Below are 23007 nucleotides of genomic sequence, written 5' to 3'. Positions count from 1 at the left end.
TTATGTGGTACACATCTGGCTACATTGAGAGTTTTGTGCATAAAAATGTCTTTTTATTTAACGTGTGTCTAAAGTACAAAATTATTCTCCTTATAAACAAAGCTGTTTTTGTGTACTTGTATGTGAAATTGTATTTATTAAGTTTGACGTAAAATCTGAAAAGTTGACTTTATTTAATAAAAACACTATGAAACAGATTGCCTTGACAAATAAATAAATAAAGTAAATATAACTATTAGTCTTATTTTATGTCTACTTTATATCTAATTGTTAAGTTTACTCAAAATTTAGTTATATGAACTAAATTTTGAGAAGTTGTTGCAACATAAAAATGACAAGTTTGATTAAATCAATCTTTCTAAGTTCACTCTCTACTGCCTTCGGGCAGATGTTACAGGACAGTGAAAACACGAACAAACATACTAAAAAACAGTTTTTCCCCAACAGCCATAACTGCACTTAACACCGTCAAAACTTGAACTGTGCAATTTATAGGAAATGAATCGTGCAGTGATGCTTGCATTTTACTGTTCTGCACTTGATAGAATTGCATCCAATTTCATTGTACATGTACAATGACAATAAAGAGATTCTACGTACCTCAGTAAACCAAGTATACTGTGCTGAATATCTGTATTCTGCTGGTTGAAAACTAAGCAATCGTATCTGTATTTTCTTAAACATGTTAATTAAAACAGATCTTGCAGATCTCTTAACTTGTTGATTGGCATAATCCTCTAATCGTTTAGCAATCATGCCATTTCAGATTTACAGGCTTCAAAGAAAACACTGAAGAAGCTGGTGGAAAATCTCTAAAACACCCATTATTATTATTATTATTATTTATATATGGAAATGGACTCTGCATGCAGCATAAAGACTTCATGTGTATACAGAGTGCTTGATCTTTAACTGAATCTTTATATTTGGAAACACATGATGGATTTACATTAAATTTTATATTCCGCCCTCCTGCAGCAGCAGATCACACTTCTGATGCCTTATTAAAATGGTTATGATGTGTATACTGCACTTATTGGTGAAAAATACATACCACTCCAGAGCCACGTTTCATCCACACAATTGTTAGCGAGGGATTTCCTGTCCAAGCGCAGTTGAAAACAGCATCAGATCCCAGGTCCACCTGCAGAGACTGAGGCTCTGCCGCCATCCTCGGTCCAACTGGAAGTCAGAAATATTTTGTACTATGACAAAAATACTTTTAAAGAGCTCAGCTGCCCACAACAAAGAGAATAAAGTCTATGACACAAATGTAATTGTTTACAATCTGGTTTTGTGAAATAATATCCGCTTGTCCCGACTGAGACAGCTTTTGAATGGCTCTGTTATAGTTCTAGTTGAAGAAATGACATTTCATATTAGAAGACAGCAAGGTACATATATTTATTTTTATGTTCATTCGTTTAGAGACTCACAGCACTTCAGGTTAGGAAAAGATTATAGTCTAGATTAAATTCTAAAATGGTGAAACATAATTTAAAGCATGGGACAGGATTTTTTTTTTCAAAACTGTTATCATTTAGCTAAAACCACCTGATCAAAACGGGCTTTTGGCGCCTAACCACACACAGGACATAAGAACTGCTCTATGGTATCAAAGTCCACCATTCGATACACCCACCACACCAGTTACAAAAGAAGACAATAGCCAATGATTAAGTTTCCTCACAAAACTGGGAAAGCAAATTAGTCACATATAATGTCTGATATGACACACCAACACACAATACATGCAGCATATGTCATGTATCTCAGACAGGCTGTGCTCAGGTGTATTTCCAGCAAACAAACACTCACAGTAGACGTCCACGTTCCTGCTGATGTTGGTGTTGCCCAGTGCGTTGGTGACCTCACAGGAAACAGGCTCCGTGAAGAAAGAATGATCCACCAGAACCTCGTAGGTGTCACCTGGCACGTCTAAAATCGGTTGACCTCCTTTGGCCCATCTGAGATCATTAGAAACAGAGTATACAGTATAGTACTTTAAATATATAGAGGAAACAAAGGTGCATTCATTTCAGCAAGGACTTTCCTAAAAACATGCAATGGATCGGAGGTGGAAAATATGATTTTGAAGAATCTGTGTTCTTGGAGTCAGAAAAGAATTAATGTTTTTGATTAAGACTCAGCTCAAATGACTCTTCGCAATAATAATTAAAATCCAGCAAATAACCCACGGTTGGATTCAATTCAAACTGATTACAAATACAAAAGTCTCACAGAGCGGCTTCACAAAAAAACAACAACCCAAAAAACAAACTGTTTAATGCCTCCACGAACGAGTCACCACATTATCAAAGTTATGAGGGTGAGTAATGGCCAGAAACGTTTTTTGGAATAGAGCATTATGATGTTACAGTGAAGGTGACCTATTGAATTTTAAATGGCATCACTTCAACATTTCATCCTATTAGACGTTTGAGTGAAATTTTGTCATAATTAACATACGTAGACAACATATGCAAATTAGCTGCTAGCTAACTGTGATGTAATTATTTTTAAGCGTGTACAATATATTAATTTAAACTAAATAAGATATTGCATTCATAAGAATATGATGTACGGATGGACGGACAACCTGAAAACATAATGCCTTTGGCCACGGCTGTCGCCGGAGCGGAGGCATAAATGAAATACACTAATTGCAAATATAATTTTCATTCATGTCTCCAGAAAGCAGCAAAGTAAAGCTGGAAACTAACAGACGCAGTCAATCTTATCTACAGCCCCACACTGCTTATAATATAACATACATACATAGAGGACGACATACATTGTGGTTCAGGGTTGTACATATGAGCTTCTATAAGTATTGGCAGAGAGATGCACTAAATCCAGAGATCATTCTTTCTGAAAAAGGGTTTTATTGGCAAGCATCCACCTTGCTGAAAAACCTGCTTTGAATGAGACACTGAACCTCCGGCTGCTGTTGTGTAGCTGACCTCAACCTTTGACTTCCCTTGAGGGAGTCAACGCTGGAGAATTTCCCTACAGGGAGCAATAGAGTATCGCTGTGCTATAAATTGTTGACAGGAACTGAAGTATCGTGTGGTGCAGGAGGAAACATGAGCTGAGGCGGCTCTGCTCATCATTAAAACTAAAGGTTCAGATTACACCTGACCTTGTTTGCACTTTCATCTGCATTAAATCATCATTTAATTCATCTGAAGCTCTTTAAGCATGCTTTTTTCATTGCAATGCAAACCCTATAAGGATCAAGTGCTGCATCTGTCTATGGATAGCACATTTAGGTGGAAAGTGTCTTCAGAAATGTTTAATGTAGTGGTCGTTCATGCGTCTGGAAGAGAAAACTGCGAGTTTAACATCGAAAAGACGAATAAATGATCAAATTGAAACACATTAAGTTTGTGATAGATATACAGACAACTGACTTCAGCTGACCTCCTCTCAGTCATCACAACAGTGACTTTCCCGTCTCTCTCTGCCTGCTCTTTTTCTTGCTGACGACTGAAACGCCCACGTCATATTGCTGTCAAAATACAGCCTCCCTCCCCTCTCCGCTGTAAAACTTGACCAGACATTTCGCAGCAGAGGTTCTCAATGTTTGAACACGCTTCCTGTTCCCTGTCAGTCTTCTGTCTGCCATTGCATAGCGCTGTCCCCTGACACATCCAGTAACAAAAATAGAGGTGACCACCTTGTCAGATTACCATTTGTGGTTTCTTCAAAGGGGATCGAAGGTAACACAGAGCGACTGCATAAGTTTGAGCTCATTTGAAGTGAGCTGTGTTGGACAATCCGGCTCTGAAAGGACACCTCTCGCTGCCTTCCAGACAGATTTGATTATCTTCAGCTCTCTATTCCACCTGGTGACACTGGCAGGTTTATGTTCCAGCCTTTATCAGCGCCGCGTATTGATTTATAGCAGCCTGTCAAAAGCATGGAGTTTTTTTGTGGATGAAAGTCAGTCATATCATTTCTAAAATCAGATGTTTTAAGACCACATGCCTCATCGCTGCAGCTTTTCTTATTGTCTCTCAATCTTGTTGACTGAAATTGAAAAAAAAATAAAAAATTAAAAGAACACTGACAGGCTATTGTCTGTAAAACACAAGCTTTGCTGCTAGTATTACTACTTTTACAAGGTTTTTTAATACATGTGAATAAGAACATCAACTGCCTCCTGATTTTACTTTTTAAACATGTTGCTTTGAACATTGAACTCGTTGCAGTGATCTGAAAAGTCAGACTATGAGCGCGTGTCCTTAAAAGACCACAGAACTCTGCCTCGCCCTGCATCCTTGATCATCTCCTGACTACATGGAGCTGAAGTCAATTAGAGCAAGAGTATGTTTCTGAATCAGTAATGGTAAAAGGACAAATGACTTTATTTACGCACTGCGGGTAAAACTTCCATCTAACTCCACATGTGCTCGGTAACCCTCGTGCATGAGATTGGGACGCTCAGGGATGGCCGTTCAATTGAAGATTGTTACATGTATTGTCTTTTCAAAATATACTCCAGTTTTCTCAGGAAATGTATAGCTCCTTTTAAAAAAAAAAGAAAAAGTATTTTTCAAAATAAACTTGCAACAACATTAACCCTTTGAAACCTGAGCATATTGGCTGAATTTCTTTCAGTAAGACGGAAAGGCAGCAATGAGCAACTTAACAAGAACTGGACCAAAAATTAGCAAGAAATTTGTTACATAAAAATTACCTAAAAATAAGCACAAAAAAGTAAAAACAAACAAACAAAAAAAAAAACAGAACAAAATGATGTTGAAAAAGAGGGAAAATATTTTTTCTGTAACATTATTTTAAATATATAATTATAAGAATTATAATAATTTCTGGACTTTTTTCCCTTTTTTGGATTCAATTATCCTACCTCCCTTGCCACCTGATCTAGTTTTCATAATATTTTTTTTGCAATTTGCAGGACATTTTTAGCCAATTTATTCATTGCTTTTCCCCTGTTTTCTGATGTCGATCCAGGTGTTAAAGGGTTAAAAAACAACAAAAAACAGCATACATATTAAATGACATGGTAGCTGCCAAATATTGACTTATTGCCTAGATATTTGAGTTAACTCTGTCCTTCACTAAAAATGTCATAGGCAGATTTGAAGATGTTTCTTTTAACCTTGGTTTCTATCAGACAAAAGAAACAAAACTTTGAATTTGTAAGGAGATTCTGTACTTGGTCCCTTTTAGAAGTACATGTCATGTTTCTTTTAAGCCTTTAGGTCTTGATGGGGAGTCCCATAGTTTGGTGTTTGGAGTAATGCATCATAGCTTTGTTGTTTCGACTCTTGTTTGCAGTTTTACTGCACATGATTGATGAAAGTCATTACTTTTGGTCATGGTGCTGTCTCTGGATGTGATCTGTTCACTCACAGGATCCTCGCTCAGTGGCCTGGGGACCTCAGCAGGCTTTTTTTTGGAACCTCCATCTGTAGCTGATTGTTACAATGGGCTCATACCTTCAAGTGAACACTGTCTCACCTTTCTCCAATGCTTTGTTAAAATCGGGCCAGGACACTGATGGATAGGGTTGGGTACCATTCAAACTGAACCAACCAGAAATTCAGCTCCGGTACCCAACAGTGCCTGTTTTGGTTCTTTGTTTCTCTGCTGCAGTGAAAGCTTTGGCTCCCTAGGAAGTCGACAGAGTGGCAGGGAGCTCTGTGGCTGTCTTCCTGGCACTTCTATCTCCTGTCTGAAGTGAAACCGGACAGCTCTGCGAGGGCTGGCCTCCAGGCTTCACGGCATTTCCACCTCTTATCTAAAGCCGGCAATCTCACCCAAATGTGCTCTCAGGTCCCGACATTTGGCACCCATGGATTTAACATGATTTAGTTCTTGGTCTTCCTACATAATTTGGTTGGTACCCTTAAAAATACAGAGTGTGACCCAACCCACTGATGAAGATTACTAACCAGCAGTAAATCGAACCACTCCTTGCTTTGCATTGATAGCGGGATGCTTTATTCCATTCGACTTCATCTAACATGTTTAAGTGGGTAGAAGCAGCAACAATCTGTCTATAACTGAACTGTTTTTCCTCCTGGGTTTGCTTTTCCAATTGGTCAAGTCAGTTGCCAAAGCAGCAACTCTGAGACAATGATTCAGTGTGTCTTCAAGGCAACACGCCTTTGAGCAGTAAACAGGGCTTGTATCAAAGACCGAGTGAAAACATAGAATAAAAACACTACCAGCACACCACAGCTGCCTGCCACCAAGATGATTTACAGCTAACATGATGGGATTTATAGGGACAGTGTGTAATGACAACAGAACTGGAAGAAATGTTGAATGAAGAAACAGGCTTAATCACTTCTTTTCCAGTGGAAGGTACAGTTTTCTTTTTCTGGACTTGACAGCTTGGGGGTCAGTATATTAAGTTTCCCATAAAACAGTTTTATACAAACATGAACAAGAAATACATTTGCAGCTAACAAGACTACCCCTGCAGGCCTCTATTTATTAAAGTACGCTCAAATTAGGCCACATAACAGCAGATGGTGAATCTTGTCTGTAACAATTGGTGTGCATTTAAAGACGGGGTTATTATGGTCTTCCATCATACATCTGTTGGGTGTAACTGCTCTTTTTTCTAGGTGTAACTTCTACGTTCTCTTACCTGGAGGTGTACAGGTCAACTGGCTGAGAAGAAATTTGTCAGTACTAATGGTGAGGTACAAAAGCAGCATCTATTTTTCCCTGCAGGTATGACAATTATAATGATTCCTCTATCATAGTCAACAGCAGACAGGAGAAGACGGTAGGAGCAATGGAAAAGTGTCAGCGACGTTTACTATCGATATCAGTGTCTTGCAAAAAGGAACACTACATAGGAAAGTAAAACCCACTTCTGAGGCAGGAATTATTGATATTTATAGAGGCTGTCTAGGGCATCTATTATTAAAACAGCTGTTTTTTTAATGTAGTACTGACCTGTAGAGGAATCTATGCCTAAATATAAGCCACAAGAGCTACAAGAAAGAAATGAGCTGCACCTTCAAGATAAAAACATATGAAGCTATAGCTTTTCAAAAAAGCTCATTAGAAACTGCCATTTTGCTTCATAGGCCCCACAAATGAGCAACAGGAAGAAATGATACAGCTGCAAGTGGCAATTCCAGGATTCAAGTCAGCATGGATGTTAAAACTTTAAAGCTGAGTAGGATCATGACTTTTGACACTTCACGACACCCACATTAAAGATAATGAACAGTTTTTTGGACAAATGCTCATTTTTTTCCATCCAAATCTCTACTCTCTTCTTTGGTAACACTGTTGCTTCCTATTAGTCAGTTGCAGAAACATTTTTAGTACATGCTTCAACAGTTCAGTCAAAAATATTCTCTGAATGTGGTCATGTTTGAACAAACTGTCGTTGATTTACGGACAACTTTTGCAAAAGGCCAATGCACTTGTTTGGAACTGGAGGCACCCCCTACTGACCGATTGCAAAATAATTTTACACATGTGGTTAAACATTATTTTCAATCATATCCAGCCCCAAACTCGTCAAATACATCCACTCTGTCAGTGTTTTTGGTGTTCGAGCATGTCGCATGTGCATGAAACCCTGAAGGACGGCATCAGGTAATAACGCTGCGGTGACGGGAGGGGTGGTGGATGGGTCTCACAAACAACTGATTTCCTATATGGAGGTGAGGATTTGTTTCCTACACCTTACCATGTGCCTCTTTTGCCTAAACCATACATGACTTTTTTTTGCCTAATCATAAAAATCTGGACGGTCCCGTTGGTTGCCATTTGGTCACATCGGCCAAAACAAAACACATGCTGCGTCAGCCAACCATGTGCATTTGTTGACATCACAGTAACAGCATTTTGGAGCATAAACACCTGATGCGAAAGGACACAAAATGTCATAAGTAGACGAAGAAGGTCACTGACAGAACGGCACCATGTCATGAGTTGGGATGAGAACATGTTGACATATCCTAAAAGTTTTGTTACTTTACAGCAAGCCCCCTGGCACAATGCTAAACTGGAAGTTAGAACGCCTACTCTATGGACCCAATGATGTTGAAAATTCAGGGAAGTTTACACCCTGGAAGTTGAACATTCTTGCTTCATGCACCACAGAGCAACACAGATAGGAATGAATGGGGCCACGCCTCCAAGCTGTATCCAGTTCTCTTTACACATCTATGGCTTACAGCCTGTAAGTTTACTTAATTTTAAATCTAGGCGTGATGCTGGAACAGGCAACACTGTACAGTCTCAGAAACCCTGCAGTGAGGTCTGAGAGCAGCATCAAGAATCACAAGTACAGAAAAGTTGTGTATTTCTGGTGTGGGTGGTACTAACTTTTTATTTAAATGTTGTGGCTTAAAAACTTCTATCAGCCCTGAATGCAGCTGCTCATGTTTGTCAAACACCGTCTGGCTGGGAGATCTCCAGACAAAACTCTTAGTGGGAAACTCATGCATTAATATTCACAAGACAGGAGCTCATACCACTTAATCATGTCCAAATATCTCTTGAACTTTGGCAAAGACCTCTTTGCTTGACATCTTTTTTTCTTTTTTGCAAGCAAACATGTGGATCAACCCATATAGAGATGTCAACTGTGAAATAACTTTTCTAACTGTTAAACATTTTCTTTAGTTTGGCCTTGACAAAACATGCGGCTAAAAAATGCTTTATTGGAAGACATTCTTCAACTCAGGAAAATACCCTCAGACAAATACAAAAAAAGTCAAAGTCTGTCAAATTTTGGGACTTTAAAACACAAATCAATGCAAGATTGTGTTGTTCAGTGCAGCATCAGACATTTTGGACACAAAGGTGCTGCAGAGTTGTGCATTACAAGCTCTGATCTAGGGGCCTTCTTAAACGCAACAACAAACACAAAGTGGTAGGTCTTAGGGACACAGGCGGTGCCGCCAAGCTCACTAAACACACTGCTATTTTGGTTTGTAGAAAGATTTATTTTTTAATTGTGTTGGTCTGTATGTGAAACTGGCTGCTGTGGTATTCAATTAACAGAATAATGACCCAAAAAAATTAAAGAAAAGGGGGCTTGTTTTACAAGAAGTATGTTTTTATTTACCCACTGGCTGTGTAGGAAGAGGGAGCTGAGGGGAGCTGCAGGGAATTTTACATGGAGAATGCAGAACCGAGTCTGCTGCTGCTGCAGAGAGTTCTGCCTGATAAGTTCAGGTTTTTTCTTTTTTAATGAATGGGTCATGGATTTTTTGCGGGCTTTTCCTTATTTCTTGCAATTTTTTATCAATGGACACTGTTTTTAAACCTAAGCTGCTTAATATACTTTAAACTGATATGTGTACATGCTGGGCATATCCACTGACCTCATGTATATAAAGCTGTCCAATTGATGGAGCAGCTGATATCACCTTGTTTAGGAGTAGGAGATGAAGTACAAGCAAACCATTCAGAGTTTTTTGACTTTCTGAGCTGAATTCTCCAGGCGTTCACCTTAAGTTTAGCATCTTTGACAATGTTTTGGATCTTTCATTGATATCCGTGATGAGCTGATATCATCTCGTGTGGGAGTAAAGAGTGAAATACAAGCGAACTGTTCAGAGTGGGAGCCAAGTTTTTGACTCACTGAGCTAATTTCTCCAGGCATTCACCTTAAGTTTTGCATCTCTGATAATGTTTAATATGAGTGCCCACCAAGAAAATATAGAAATCTATAAACGAGCAAAAGTCATTCAAAGTTTAATATGTCCCCTTTATTCATGCGGTCTGCTGAGAACACAGTTGTTGTTGTTTGCTGTGTGGCAAACACACCCTGCATCCGTAAAGTAGCACAACGAGGCAAAGATACAAAAAGTCTTCAAAGGGGAAAAAAAGAAGTGGGAGTGATGGGTTGGCTACAGCGTCCCCTGCCAACCTTTGGTACAATTTATTAATATGAATGAGGAGGGTGGATGACGTTCCTATTAACTTATAACAACCTGAGTCTAAAACAACATTAACCTTTAGGGATCATCATCAATCTCAATCCTAGATTGCAGTCAAATACTTTCTTGTGATAATATTTTTTCTGAAAGGCAGAGACTGATCAGGCTTGATCACTATAACAATATTGCGCTAACAAAAGTCACATAGGAGAAAAAAAGACATGCAAAAGGACCACTGCTGTCAATATCAGCATTCTCCATTCAAATTACCTTATGTTTCACATTTTTAAAAAAATCCTCCCAGTCGCCAGAGGAAAATGTTGGCATTGTACGTTTCTGCAAACTACAGACATGTTACATTTGTACATGTCATACGTATCATATCATTTTAAAAGTGATGTAGTATATGACCTTTGTCATTGGGAGGTGGACAGGATGGTGGATGGCTTGTAATCTAAGCATGATGCCTGCCAAACCACAGATGAATGCGGATCACTGTTACCAACAAACAACTGCTGTTTTTTAAGTGAGTCACGGCTGCATTTCCAGGGGCTTTTAGATCACAAACGTGGGTGGTTTTTAAGCAACCTTGGTCTGTGTTTCCAGTAGGGATTATGCCAAGAAAACCTCTTTTTTTTTTCTTTTTTTACAAAGATCTCTATTGCTTTCATTACCAGCCAGGATAATGCAAAGAAAAGCAGTTGTTTTTTACTCTGACAGCTGTATTTTCAGCAATTTCAGCATTGTTTGTTTTTTCTTTTGCCAACAAATGTGGGTGTTTTAAGCACTCTAGCGCTGCATTTCCAGCTTGCATAGTGCCAAGAAAAAGCTACAACACTTTACTGAGACCACCGCATCCCAGCATCTTTTGTCCAGTACTTTTTTTAAATCACTATCAAACATGTTTTTTTCAGCAACCTGGCACTGTGTTTCCAGCAGGGATAGTGCCGCAAAAAGCTGTTGTTCTTTACCAAGATATGACTGCATTAACGCAAACTAAGTAATTTTGTGCCTAAACCAACCACATGTTTACCAAAGCGTTGTTAAAATGTAAAATGTTAATGTATCCACTAAATTTAACATAAAAATGTAACATATCCATGGTTTGTAATAACGTAGAATGCCAGCCGGCCTTGGCTGTTGGTGACTGGATGTTTCAAGTGGTTTTTAAATAATTAAAAGGAAATATTGTATTTTGACAAACAGACCATATGAATTAAATAAGGGGTTCTTACTTATTTAGTGTTGGGTATTGATGTTAGCTTTATGCTGTCCACCAAACTTGTTGCAGAAATGGAGATTTCTTACTGCATACAAATCTGTTTGAAGCACTATAGCCAAAACTGATTTTAATTTAAAATGTCTTGCCAATAAAGATGAATTATCAAATTTTAATCTCAAGCAGTGAAATTCAATTTTTTTCATGTATTGCACTGCATACATTCCAACACACAGATTGTTTATTGTGAAAAATGACTCACCTCTACCCCAGTATACACAGATACTTCCTATATCTAGGTGCCAAAACAGTCAAACAGATTTTTGTACATAATCAGACAGAGTAATTTTGCACCCTTGTGTTCACATCAAACGGATGACAGGCCAGGCTTAACCAGCACAACTGAGTCTCTCATTAGACACCGCTAAAGTGACAAATGAAGAAACCGGACATGACAACTTTGCTTCAAAGTAAAAAGCCCTCAACAGCAGCGACGGCAGCAGCAGCAGCTCCCCATAGGAATAGGAGGCACTTGATTTGCGAACGACATCAACTCATTTCCTCTCTCCTTCTGTTCTGCCGCTCCTTTCTCTCTCCCTCCTTTACAATTCAATTCATCTCCGGCTCCTTCTCCCCTCACCCTCCTTTGCCTTCGTCTTCTGTTTCACTCTCTCTTCCTCCATCCATCACTTCATTTCTCCTCACTTCCTTTGCGGTGTTTTGAAAAACAAACGGGCAATAATGAGTCGGCTCCCGGATTCATCCCGCGAGCCTGCCAGACAGCCAGCGGTGTCGACGGCTGTGTGGGGTTGTTGAGATAAATTGTCACCCTGTGGTCGCCCCCACCCTCCTCCCTTCCTCCTCCTGTCCTGTATCTATCTGTCTGCGGACACGGTGCTGCTCTTGAGCCGCTGCTGTACTTTCATCCCAAACACCCATGAGTCTGAGCAAACAAACATGCACAGATAGCAATACTGCACAGAGCACAGATGCACACACACACGGAGGCCGGCAGGCACACGCACACACACCACAGGATTCATATCATCAAGGTAATTGTGCTAATCTCTATCCTTGTGCGTGCTAAAATACAACCAAATTTGAAGTCATTTTGGAGTTGAGATGCAAAATTTTCATGACTTTTGTTCCCATGAACGACAATTAACTGGTCGATGATTCACCAGTGGTCTCTGGGCATTTCTCTCCCTCTGAATGGAGTGCTTTCAGTCAATCTGGGACGTGACAGAGGAGGAGGAGGAGCGGAGGCAGGAGTGAGAGATGAAGAGCATCTGGAGCTTATGTGATAAGGAGGAGCCACAACTGAACTTACTTCCACTCCAAACATACCACCCACCCATCCGCCCTCAGGAAGTCTGACTTTCCTCATTTCACAGAGAAAGAGGAGAGACCTCAGGTGATCAATAACACGCTCAATGGAAAGGGCAGCAAAACGCCTCTGAGGAATGAACCTGTTGCAGCCTGTTGTGTTAAAGACACAATGACATGCTGGGAGATACAGCTGTGATATGATATTATAGTTTTTCATGTAATATATTCTTTCTAGATAAAAAGCTTTTATGCAGCTGAAATGTTGTGCACATCAGAGTTCAAGCTAGATGGAGCTGAGCTTTGATCCTGCTGTCTCCTTACTAAGCGGCAACCTTCAGTGCTGAAAAATGAAGCCATTGCTAAGTGCTAGAAACTGCACTTCCTCTAATAGCCACATGAGGCAAAGCAAGTGAATTTCCAAAAGACCTCTATATGAAAATGACCAGCAACAGAAATATGCACACCAGGTACACAGGTGAAAGTCCGGGCTTTGTTGGACCCATCCACCTCTCCTCCTGGTCTCCCTTCGGGACCTTCCAGCTCTTCATTATACATCTTTACCTGCAGTGTTTCAACCTGATGCCATCCAGTATATCATACAGCCGCAACCTGCTCTGCCTCGCTAAATTACCAACTGACGCTGTCTGTCCATGTGGCAAAATGCCCCGAAAAGTGCTGTCCAGCCGACTGACAGCCTATCATGCCACCATGAAAGGTTCTGTCTGGCCACATTGACGCCAACAAGCTGTGTATTATACCGCTGCAAAATTTGGCTTTAGGAGTGGCTGTTTTTGACAACAATGTGCTGAAATATCTCTGTCAAGACTTTAATACGAGGATGTTCTTTCTATACTGAGATACTCTCTTCTCTCAACTTCATTTCATAGAGATTGACTGAGGGTTGCACTATCAAGCAGGAATCTCCAAGACTGAAAAATGAAGTCAATGCCAGTGCAAAAAACTGCAGTTCTTCAAATGACCACTTGAGGCTGGCTCAAAACAAAGTAAATCTCCATGTACGGCCATGTTAAACTGCCTTACTTTAAAGCAGAAAAAGATGTTTACAGTCAGGTACAAAAAAATAGTTTCGGTCTCTACAGCTATTTTCAACATTCACTGTATGGGGGTTGAATTTCTTTATAACCCCCTGACTGACATTTTTTTAAGGCCCAATGTCCAAATATTGTCACTTTTGACTCCAAAAAAAGAAAAAAAAAACAACAACTCGGCGACGGCCAAAATGTTGAACTTGAGGCTTTAAAAAAGCAGTCACATAACCATGGGGGATGTCACAGTAGCTGTGTCCACTATCTACACAGTCTATGGGTACTACATGTGGTGCTCAAGAGTAGAGGAGAGAGGAGAATCTTATTATCCACAGAGGCTGAAATTTACTGGTGGAAAAACTTCACAATACCCATTAATACAATAATATAAAAGAAATTGTGTGGGCAGACAAGCATCAGCACGGTCATTCAACAGCATTAGCTGATAAGTCAGAAATTTAAATCAATACGACATATTGAATATAACTGAGTATTATAAAAGGATCTTTTGTGCAAGTGTGTTGTACCTCTGGGGACTCTACAAAGCAAAGCTGCCGAAAGCAGGCCACAGTCAAGTGTTGAGTGTATGAAGTGGATGTGAAGGATCAGATACTTATTATGGCTTGAATGGCATGAGTCACAGGTAAATGTCTGGGCTGGGGAACTCAATTAAATGTCTTCTTCTTTAGCAATTACAATTAAGATAACCTTGTGCTAGGAATTAAAAGGGAAACCTTAGTATTTTGTAACACATTTAAACTGTGTTTTGCTATTGTAATATTAGCCAAAAACCAAGTGAAATGTGGATACTATGTCCTCCTTGACATTTGGGATGTACTACCTTTTCAAACTTTTTTGAAACATGTACATTGGAGACTGGGTCAAGCACTTCATTGAAAAAGAAGATGTTGAAGCACAATCTCCTTTAAAAAGTTTTTCTTTGTCCTGTCCTTGATCTGTATTTGTTACCGTCTACCAGCAACAACTCAGAACTTCAGAATGAGACTTGAGCGGGCTCAGTTAGACCAGCCTGTTCTCTTTCCTAAGTCATCAAATACTACCGACTTGTCAGTGAATTCAATGCAAGATACCGACACCAAAAGCCACATTTTGCGGCAGTATGATATGCTGCCAGGCAGTGTCCGTTTGTAATGCTGACCACTGGAACCTTTCATGATACATTGCTGATCAGTTGGACTGCACCTGGCATGGTCATATGATACGCGATCAGACTGTGTCAGTTAATAATACAACCAGACGGAACCTATTGTGGCCATATGATACACCGCTAGTCAGGTTTAAACGCTGCTGGTAGCAACACAATGTAAATAGTTGGAAGGGCGGGCAGCAGGGGTGGTGGATGGGTCCAACACACCCCAGACTTTCACCAGGGAGCCCCGTGTTTACTTCCTGTATGAATATCGAGCCAAAACATTGTGTTTTTTTCCTCAACCTAACCATCTGCCTTTGTTGCCTAATCCTAACCAAATGCTTTTTTTGATGTTCCTGTACCGGTTGCCATAACATAACCACATGCTTTTGGAGAGCAGACTAAGGAGGACACCTAGAACGTAATATGTAGACATGGAAGTCTACTGACAAAGCAGCAATATGTGACAACTCGGGATTAGAAAAACTTTTTAAAGGAGGCTGCGCTTCAACAATTGAACTCTTCTTTTTCAATGGAGCGCTAGACCCATTATCCAAGGTGCATGCTGCAAAAATGTGTGAAAAGATAGCATATCTGAAAATTCAAGGAGGACAAAGTTCTCACATTTCTCTTGTGTTTTAGCTCACTAATACCAAAATACCAAATACCAAAATACCTTTTAATTTCTCGCATAAATTATCTTAATTGAAATTGCTGGAGGTGAAGGTGGAGGTGGTTAATTAGACCCACCAAAAAATGGTCCAGATCAAGTGAAAGAAAACAACAATATGAGCCTGTCAGTGGCAAAAACAAGCACTTTTAGTGGGGGTACACTGATGATACAATATTGCCCTGAGGCTTACATTGCAGATTGTTTCATGGCTGCTGGCTGCCTGCAGAGGTTTCACTCAATACTGGACCACTTTCAAAAACTGTTGTTCTCAATAGTCACTTACACACATAAACATTAGAAAATGGGCTCCAGGTTGGAAAATACCAAGGTTTTCAATTTTACCGTCCTTTAATATACTGTAGTTTATATTGTCTCAAGGATTTTTCATTCAACATATTCAGTCCACTGTTTGACTTCTGCATACCAAGTAAAAGCTGAATTTGAAGTGTAGAATCTGTTGTAGTGTGGACGTCAGGATTTATTACTTCCAGCCTTGAACTGAGCGAACTCTCTCTAGCCTGAATACAAGACCCCTGGGTCAGAAAAGGACCCTGCAGGACTCAAAGAGGGCACTAATGGAAAGGTGAGTGACAAATGGCCAGTTTATGACATGATGGGCCTAACAATAACCCGATAACTGCTTAGACTCCCACATTCCACGACGGGGCCCGCAAAATCACAGCACTGTGAACCCCAAAACGAAGAACAAAAGACTGACCTTTTCAAAGTAGAATGGGAATATGTGAAAGTCTCACCAGCAATTTGACCATAACTTACACTAACACAAAACGTAGGTTGGAGGGCCATAACACTACCTGAAACAGCATGTTTGGAGGGATGCGTTGGTGTTTACTCATCCACCCCCCTCTTCTACATCCCTCCAGTTGATTGGTGTGTGTCAGCAACTGGAGGCCCAGAGTCCAAATATGAGTTAAAGAGTTAAAGCAATAATTCTTTCACCTGCGGCTTTCCAGCCCCCAAACATGGGTGTTTTTTATGAACATATAGGTGTTTTTTCCAATAGCTTTTCAGACCCTAGACATGAGTATTTTTAAGGGACATGCAGCTCTTTTTCCAGCAGACTTTTTGCCTACAAACTTGTTTTTAGGGACCTGTTGATGTTTTTTCCAACATTTTTAGCCCCCTAAGCATGAATGTTTTTAGGTAACTGATGCTGCATTTTCCAGTTGCTTTTCAGCCCCCAGACATGGGTATTTTTAGGGAACCAGGACTATTTTCCTGCAGCTTTTACGCCCCCAAACATGGCTGTATTTTAGGGACTGGTTGCTTCCTCTCCCTGCAGCTTTTTAGCCCACAAAAATTGATGTTTTTTTAGGGAACAGCTGTTTTATCGCAGCTTAAGTGACCCATCACTTTTTCCCCCTGCAGTTTTCTAGGCCCCAAACGTGAATGTTTTGTAGGGACTGGTTGTTTTTTCCCTGTGGCTTTTCTAGCCCTCAAACATGGATGTTTTTTTTAACAGCCTGTTGCTGTTTATCCAGGAGGGATTGTGAAAAAAGTTGCTTCTTTACTAAGACATCACTGCTTTTCCAGCAGGAATTGTTCCCCAAAAAACAGGTATTTTAAGCAAAACACGAACAACCAAGTGGTTTTTGAACAAAACCTAACCACACATTAACCACAGCATTGTTGGAACTTAAAGTTTAAACAAGTTTCAAACGCTCAATGCCAATGTTTTTTTTTTTTTTCTTTTCTGGCAATTGGATTGTTCTGCGTCACCTTACATCTACATCCATTTACACTGTTTTCATCAACATGATGAAATGCAGGCCCAGGCATTCCACATGTGCAACTTTATGATATGTTACTTAGGAAAATGTAAAACAAACACAACACATGTCCACAACCCAGCTCCCTTTGTTGTATTCATTCCATTTTTGGGTAATCTCATTATGATGACACACAAGGAGAGAATCGTGCATCCATGAACAATACACTGGAGCACTGGCACAAATGGTCAGATGTGAATTATACAGTGAGCTGACAGTAAGGTTGCAGGCAGCACAGATAGGATTGTACCAAACAAACCATTAAAGCAGTATTGTCAGCAGATAAGGCGTTCCCTGTCATTTTTTAGCAACACAAATTTTAACAAGGGAAGGTGCACCTGGCATGCATTTTGCTGCTGTCAGTTTGGGTTTATGAGCCTTAAAGTAATCCCCAAATGAAAAATAAAGATCAAGGAGGTGGTGTAAAGCATTACTATTTTCTGTTCTGTTGTGTTTTGTTCAATACTCTGCACAGGTTCATTATATTCTCTACTGAATTTTTAGCCTGTGTTCCCAGGATGCTTCGGGGCCCTGATTGTGGAAGTGAATGTCAGTGTGCATGCCTTGTAGTTAGCCTGACCCCTTCTCTCAGAGTTCATGCAGCGAAGGAGAGACGGCCGGCTCGGTCCTGGCACACAGACAGATGGCAGAAATGTGGCGGCTTCTCAGGGCTGTCTGCCCATTTATAATGAAAGAGCAGCCAGCTGCTGGGGGAGTGTTTATGAGTGCAGGTGAGCCACTGGCACAGTGTGTCAGACATTCTTTTAGGCAGCCCTCAGTCAGTGACTGCCCCACCCCAGACAGCATGACACACACAGATTATGTCATTTATGCATGGGGAACTGTATACGCTACAATATTATCATTATCAAAAATATTAAGTAGAATTAGCGCCTTGGGGTTCTCACACATCTTCCCCCCGCTGGCACAGAAGATTTATACAATCAGCACAGTTACAAGGTGGACACCCAAGATTACTGTCACCAATTCAGTAGCTGACCAAATGTCTTCCCTTCTGTTCGTGAGTTATGATGTTGAATAATGGCCAGAGAAGTGTTTTTGCAGAATATTATGATGTCACAGTGATCTTTGACCTTTTGGATATTAAATGTCATCATTTTATCATTTTATGTTATTAGTAGGGCTGTCAAAGTGAGCGCCATATTTACGAGCTCAGGCAAATTCCTTTAGACGCCACCATTTTTTCTGACGCGCAATTAGTGCATGATTAACATGCACAGAGTACGCTGTATTTCATTTACCACTTGCTGGCCAAGCACACAACTGATGCAGAGAGCCCTCCTCCCCCTCACCAAAGGCAGACCATGCTGGATAGTTTGCAACAGACTTGCACTTTATGCAGTGGCCAGACATAATATAAAGGCAGGACAGTGACGACTGATGTGCACGAGACATGATTGCAGTGGCCAGACAGCTCCTGTTCGAGTAGCTGCCCTGCGTCCCACATAGCCTCCAACGAGCCATGGCAGTTTCTCTACAGAAATATGCTGAAGTTTCTCTTTTAATTAATTTAATTTTTGAGCATGCAGTACCCCCGAGGTTATTATGGACAGTATTTGTCATTGTTTTGGATTATTGCAATAATAATAATCATACATATACATTTGCATAAAGCAGGCATATTTGTCCACTCCCATGTTGATAAACATGTTAAAACATTGAAACATTTCCTTTAAGAAACATTTAGAACAGATAAACAATAGACATTTATATGATTTGTTTCATATTTAGCATGTGACTTGTTGACTTTTGGCTTAAAAAATGTTTTGTGAGGTCAGAGTGACCTTGACCTTTGATCACCATAATTTTAATCATGTCATCATTGAGTCAAATTGAACATTTGTGCCACACTGAAGAAATTCCCTTAAAGCGTTCTTGAGATATTACATTCACAAGAATGAGACACATGCAAGGTCATGGTGACCTTGACCTTGCACCACTAAAATCTAATCAGGTAATTGTTAAAACCAAATGATGCTTGTGCCAAATTAAAAAAAGGTCCCTGAAGACATTCTTGAGATTGTGTTCATAAGAATGAGACAGACGAGGTCACAGTGACCTTGACCTTCAATGTTTGACCACCAAAATCTAATAAATCCAAATGGAGGTTTTTGACAAATTGGAAGAAATACCCCTAAGGTATTCACAAGATATCACATTTATGAGAATGGCTGTGTGTATGTGTGGATGTAGAGATACACATAAAAATGACAGTGAATGGTGATGTTATGAGACATATTACACATAATTTATATTTTAGAAACTAAAAAAAAAGCATCACAGCAAAAAGGGAGCAAAACGTTTGTGTACAGCCTAATGCTGTGTTTGTACCCTAGACCAGTTCTTCCTTGCCTTTACTTTTCTTTCAAAACATAACATAGGAATTATCCATACTCTACAAATTAAGATCCAAAATGTAAATACTGTCAACAAAACAACAAAATAAAACCCATCAGTTATCATAAAGTTATCATAAAATCAGTTATTTTATGTTTTATCATTCCTTTTCACTTGTGAAATGTGAATTTTTGTATTGTGACACCGTTAGGCTTCCCCTGCACAAAACTACTGGTGTAAACTTTTTTGTTGAGTATTCTCATGAACTGTATGACCTTATGAAATAGCAAATCCATGTGTTACTGTTCCATGACCCGGGATCATGGCGCACTTTAAATTGTTCACTGACGCATTAAAAGATTGAAATTCTAAGCTGCCGCCTTGACTTGAGGTCAGAGAGGAAAAATAAAGCTACATTCCATCCATACATTAGCTATACCCGCTTAGCCGCTCATATACTTCGGTGGGCCGGAGCCGATCCCAACCGACATTGGGGAACAGCCTAGACAGGTCGGCAGTTACTCACAGTGCTGGCATACAGAGACGAACATTGCTTGCTCAAGTGATTATTTTGTGACATCATGTTTTACGACCAAGAGGATAAAAAACAGAATGTATGAGGCACACAGCAGAGGAAAAAACATACAAAACATCTCAGTGAAGTAGTGAATATGGTGGGGCTAACCTGTAGTAGATGACAGGTGGGTTGGCTTTGGCAGCACAGTGGAATTTGACCAAATTTCCCTCCAGAACAGGCTGTGGCTCCACAGTGAGGTTTACAGTTGGCAGGTCTGAGAGAGGAGAGAGATCATGAGGGGAATAAAGGACAAAGCAGCGCACGAGGGCTTGGTCATCGCTTTAAAGTCATCAGCGGCTTTGGTTACACATTGAAAGAGTTACAAATACTGCACAAAACCCCCTTTTACTTCAATTTATAGAGAATTATCTCTATTTTTTTCATTCTTTATTCACCGTGGAGGCATGCGAGAAAAACAAAGTTTCTTTACAAATTTCAGGTGAGTAATTGATATACAAATGATCATTTTGGGGGTGAGAGCTGAACAATGCTTTGCAACAAAACATCAGCGTCAACAAAAGCCACATTTCCACACACAAACAAAAACCCGAGGAGAACGAAAGTGTGGGACAAAATAACCTTCCGATGCACTGTGAGTGAAATGCCCTTTTAAGCACAATATAACAGTTTCAAAGGGAGAGAGCTTCAGTTCCTGCTGGTTGGGAAAAAAAACATCTTGCTTTTAGCGCCAATACAAAATACCGGAGTCGGACTTTTTGCACAACAGGCTGTATTATTCATTGTAATCAACTCGGGTAGAGTCAAGGCTGCCACCCAAAAGAATGAAAGGTGCAGCACTAGGCATTATCACACACTCCCACTCAGTGGCTCACAAAGTGCTTAAGTGCTTTTGAGGTATACAGTGAAGGCCCTTACTGAGGTGTCTCTCCAAGTCTCCGTGTAGTTTATCACTCGAAAAACTTCCCGATCTTTGACTCCACCACAAGAATTCCCTGCAGTCTGCTACTGACTTCATTATGAGAAATTTGACTTCAACTATTGCCAGAAATTTTCATTTGAGAAATCAAACTTCTTTTGCGAGCCACAGGGGGATTATTGAAAGCCTGGCAATTTATGTGGTGTCATACACAGTATTTCAAAGTTTAAATGATAGCGGATTTGCCCATTTGTATGATCTTTGACTGTTCTCTGAAGAAAACTGAGATACCATCATGTTGTCACTCTGAAATTGCCAAAATATCATCACTTGGTTAGTGATTTTGGCATCAGACATCAGTGCCAAAAGCCACCTTTCGAGGCAGTAAGATACGCTGACGGCCGACTCCAGTTTGTGACGCATCAGGTTGACGGCAGTTGATCATGCGATTGATCACACGACTGGATGGAACGTGTCACGGCTGTGTGATATGCCGCTCCGAGACATCCAACATGCTAACATTAATGCGACAGTCATCACTCAGATGTTTCACCAGCATGAGAGAAAAAAAATCAAACCAGAGCCGAACTCCTTAACCCCACTGCTTTCAAGCGGCCTTTAGATCTGAAGGCAGAGAGGGAAAACACTATTACTTAAGCAACTGCAACTATTTGTCAAGGTGGAACTGACTGTAACACTCCAAGTGCACATTTTTTGAATTCTACTTGTTTGGTATTTTCAATTTCATAGGAGATGCTTTTCAGTTTTACAGCCTGTTGTGATGTGCTGCCCTTTGGGAAAGTGTCTGTTCAGTGTTTGTACAATGTAATACAGAAATGTTTGGAGTTTTTCTAATGAAAATAGTTCATCAAAGTTGCCAGTGGGAAAATGTTACTTCTTGCACGACTGTCTGTTTAAAATAAATAGAAAGAAAAATCTCTGTAAGCTTTTTTTTTTCTTTCTGCTATACCAAACCATGACGCCTAAACCGGGTTATGACCTAACATGTCTTCAGTGTACCGTTCCACCCTGATAAAACATCTCTGGAGTGGGACTCGGTGTATACTGGGATCTCAGTGGGTATATACCATATGTGATTTTTCATGAAGTGACTGGGGCTAACAGACTTGCCAGCCCTGGGCTAAGGGGGGTTTTTTTGCCCAGGGCTGTGAGTCGAGCGAAAAGCCCTCGATATGGCTGCAGGCTTGTAGCCGCCACTCTCACGGCTCTGTCAGTTTGATGCATGTACAGATGCATGCACAGCACATCAGACATGGTTAGGGTTAAAGTTTGAGTAAGACGCTGTGACACTGACGTGTAACCCTGCAGCCATACCCTCGAAAAATCATGCATATCACTCTTCTTTATTCTAAACAAAATTGAAAATCAAAATACAGACTTTATTCATCAACAATAATTTTCAGATAAATTCTCTTCAGATGTTAGTTAGACTACAATTCTACCCCATATTTTTAAACAATCATATAAAAATACAAGCCCTCTGTGCTTATTGTCTTCACTGATCTACTTCTGTGGTTTGTTCAGAGAGCCTCTTCGAGCACACTGTGTAATTAACTTTTGTCTGTGGCTTTCATCAGCGCACAATTTGGAGCTGGGCAGAGTCTAATAGAAGTCCACCACAAAACAAAGAATGCAAAAAGTGAGTCTCTGTCACAGAAATCAGACTCCTGGGAGAACAGTGTGATGAACCACACTCTACTTGAGTATGGCTCTACTTTGGCGATGTTACATTAGCATTTTTAGTATGTGTGTCTTTTTGGTGCCCGTGGGGACCTTTGTGGACACACCACTTCTGCATTTGGCTATTAATTATCAAAGAAAAATGCATTATTTAGCCCACGCTCCTCCTCTTTGTGCAATTACCTTCCAAGCTTCTCCCTTTCTTACAATTACCCAGGGACAGAGTCCGCCTCTTGGCTCCTCTGTGCCCTGACTCCTTCAGCTCATTGTAGGCAGAGGAACCACAGGAAATTAAAGGCCCTCTGCAAAATAACAAACTTTTTTAATTGCTAGACCTGATTCTCACCATGTTACTCTGGGTTCAGAATTAATCGTGATGCAGTTCAGATTGAAT

At 40.2% G+C, this 23007-nt stretch overlaps 1 protein-coding gene across 5 annotated transcripts in view; it reads right to left on the bottom strand.

The window, feature by feature from the left end:
• Positions 1–23007, bottom strand: part of kirrel3a (kirre like nephrin family adhesion molecule 3a) — a 223275-nt gene that overhangs the window by 24700 nt on the left and 175568 nt on the right. For all 5 annotated transcript variants that reach the window (XM_088088638.1, XM_088088639.1, XM_088088640.1 and 2 more), the window contains 3 exons: positions 20144–20249; positions 1819–1967; positions 1055–1182 (listed from right to left, as the gene is read on the bottom strand). In XM_088088638.1, coding sequence (XP_087944764.1) covers positions 1055–1182; positions 1819–1967; positions 20144–20249 — 383 coding nt within the window. The remainder of the gene's footprint in view (positions 1–1054; positions 1183–1818; positions 1968–20143; positions 20250–23007) is intronic.

Source organism: Plectropomus leopardus, chromosome 15, assembly GCF_026936395.1.
Source record: "Plectropomus leopardus strain MGB_pleo_1.0 chromosome 15, ASM2693639v1, whole genome shotgun sequence".
Classification (NCBI taxonomy): Eukaryota; Metazoa; Chordata; class Actinopteri; order Perciformes; family Serranidae; genus Plectropomus; species Plectropomus leopardus.
This window is presented reverse-complemented; position numbering and strand designations above follow the sequence as displayed.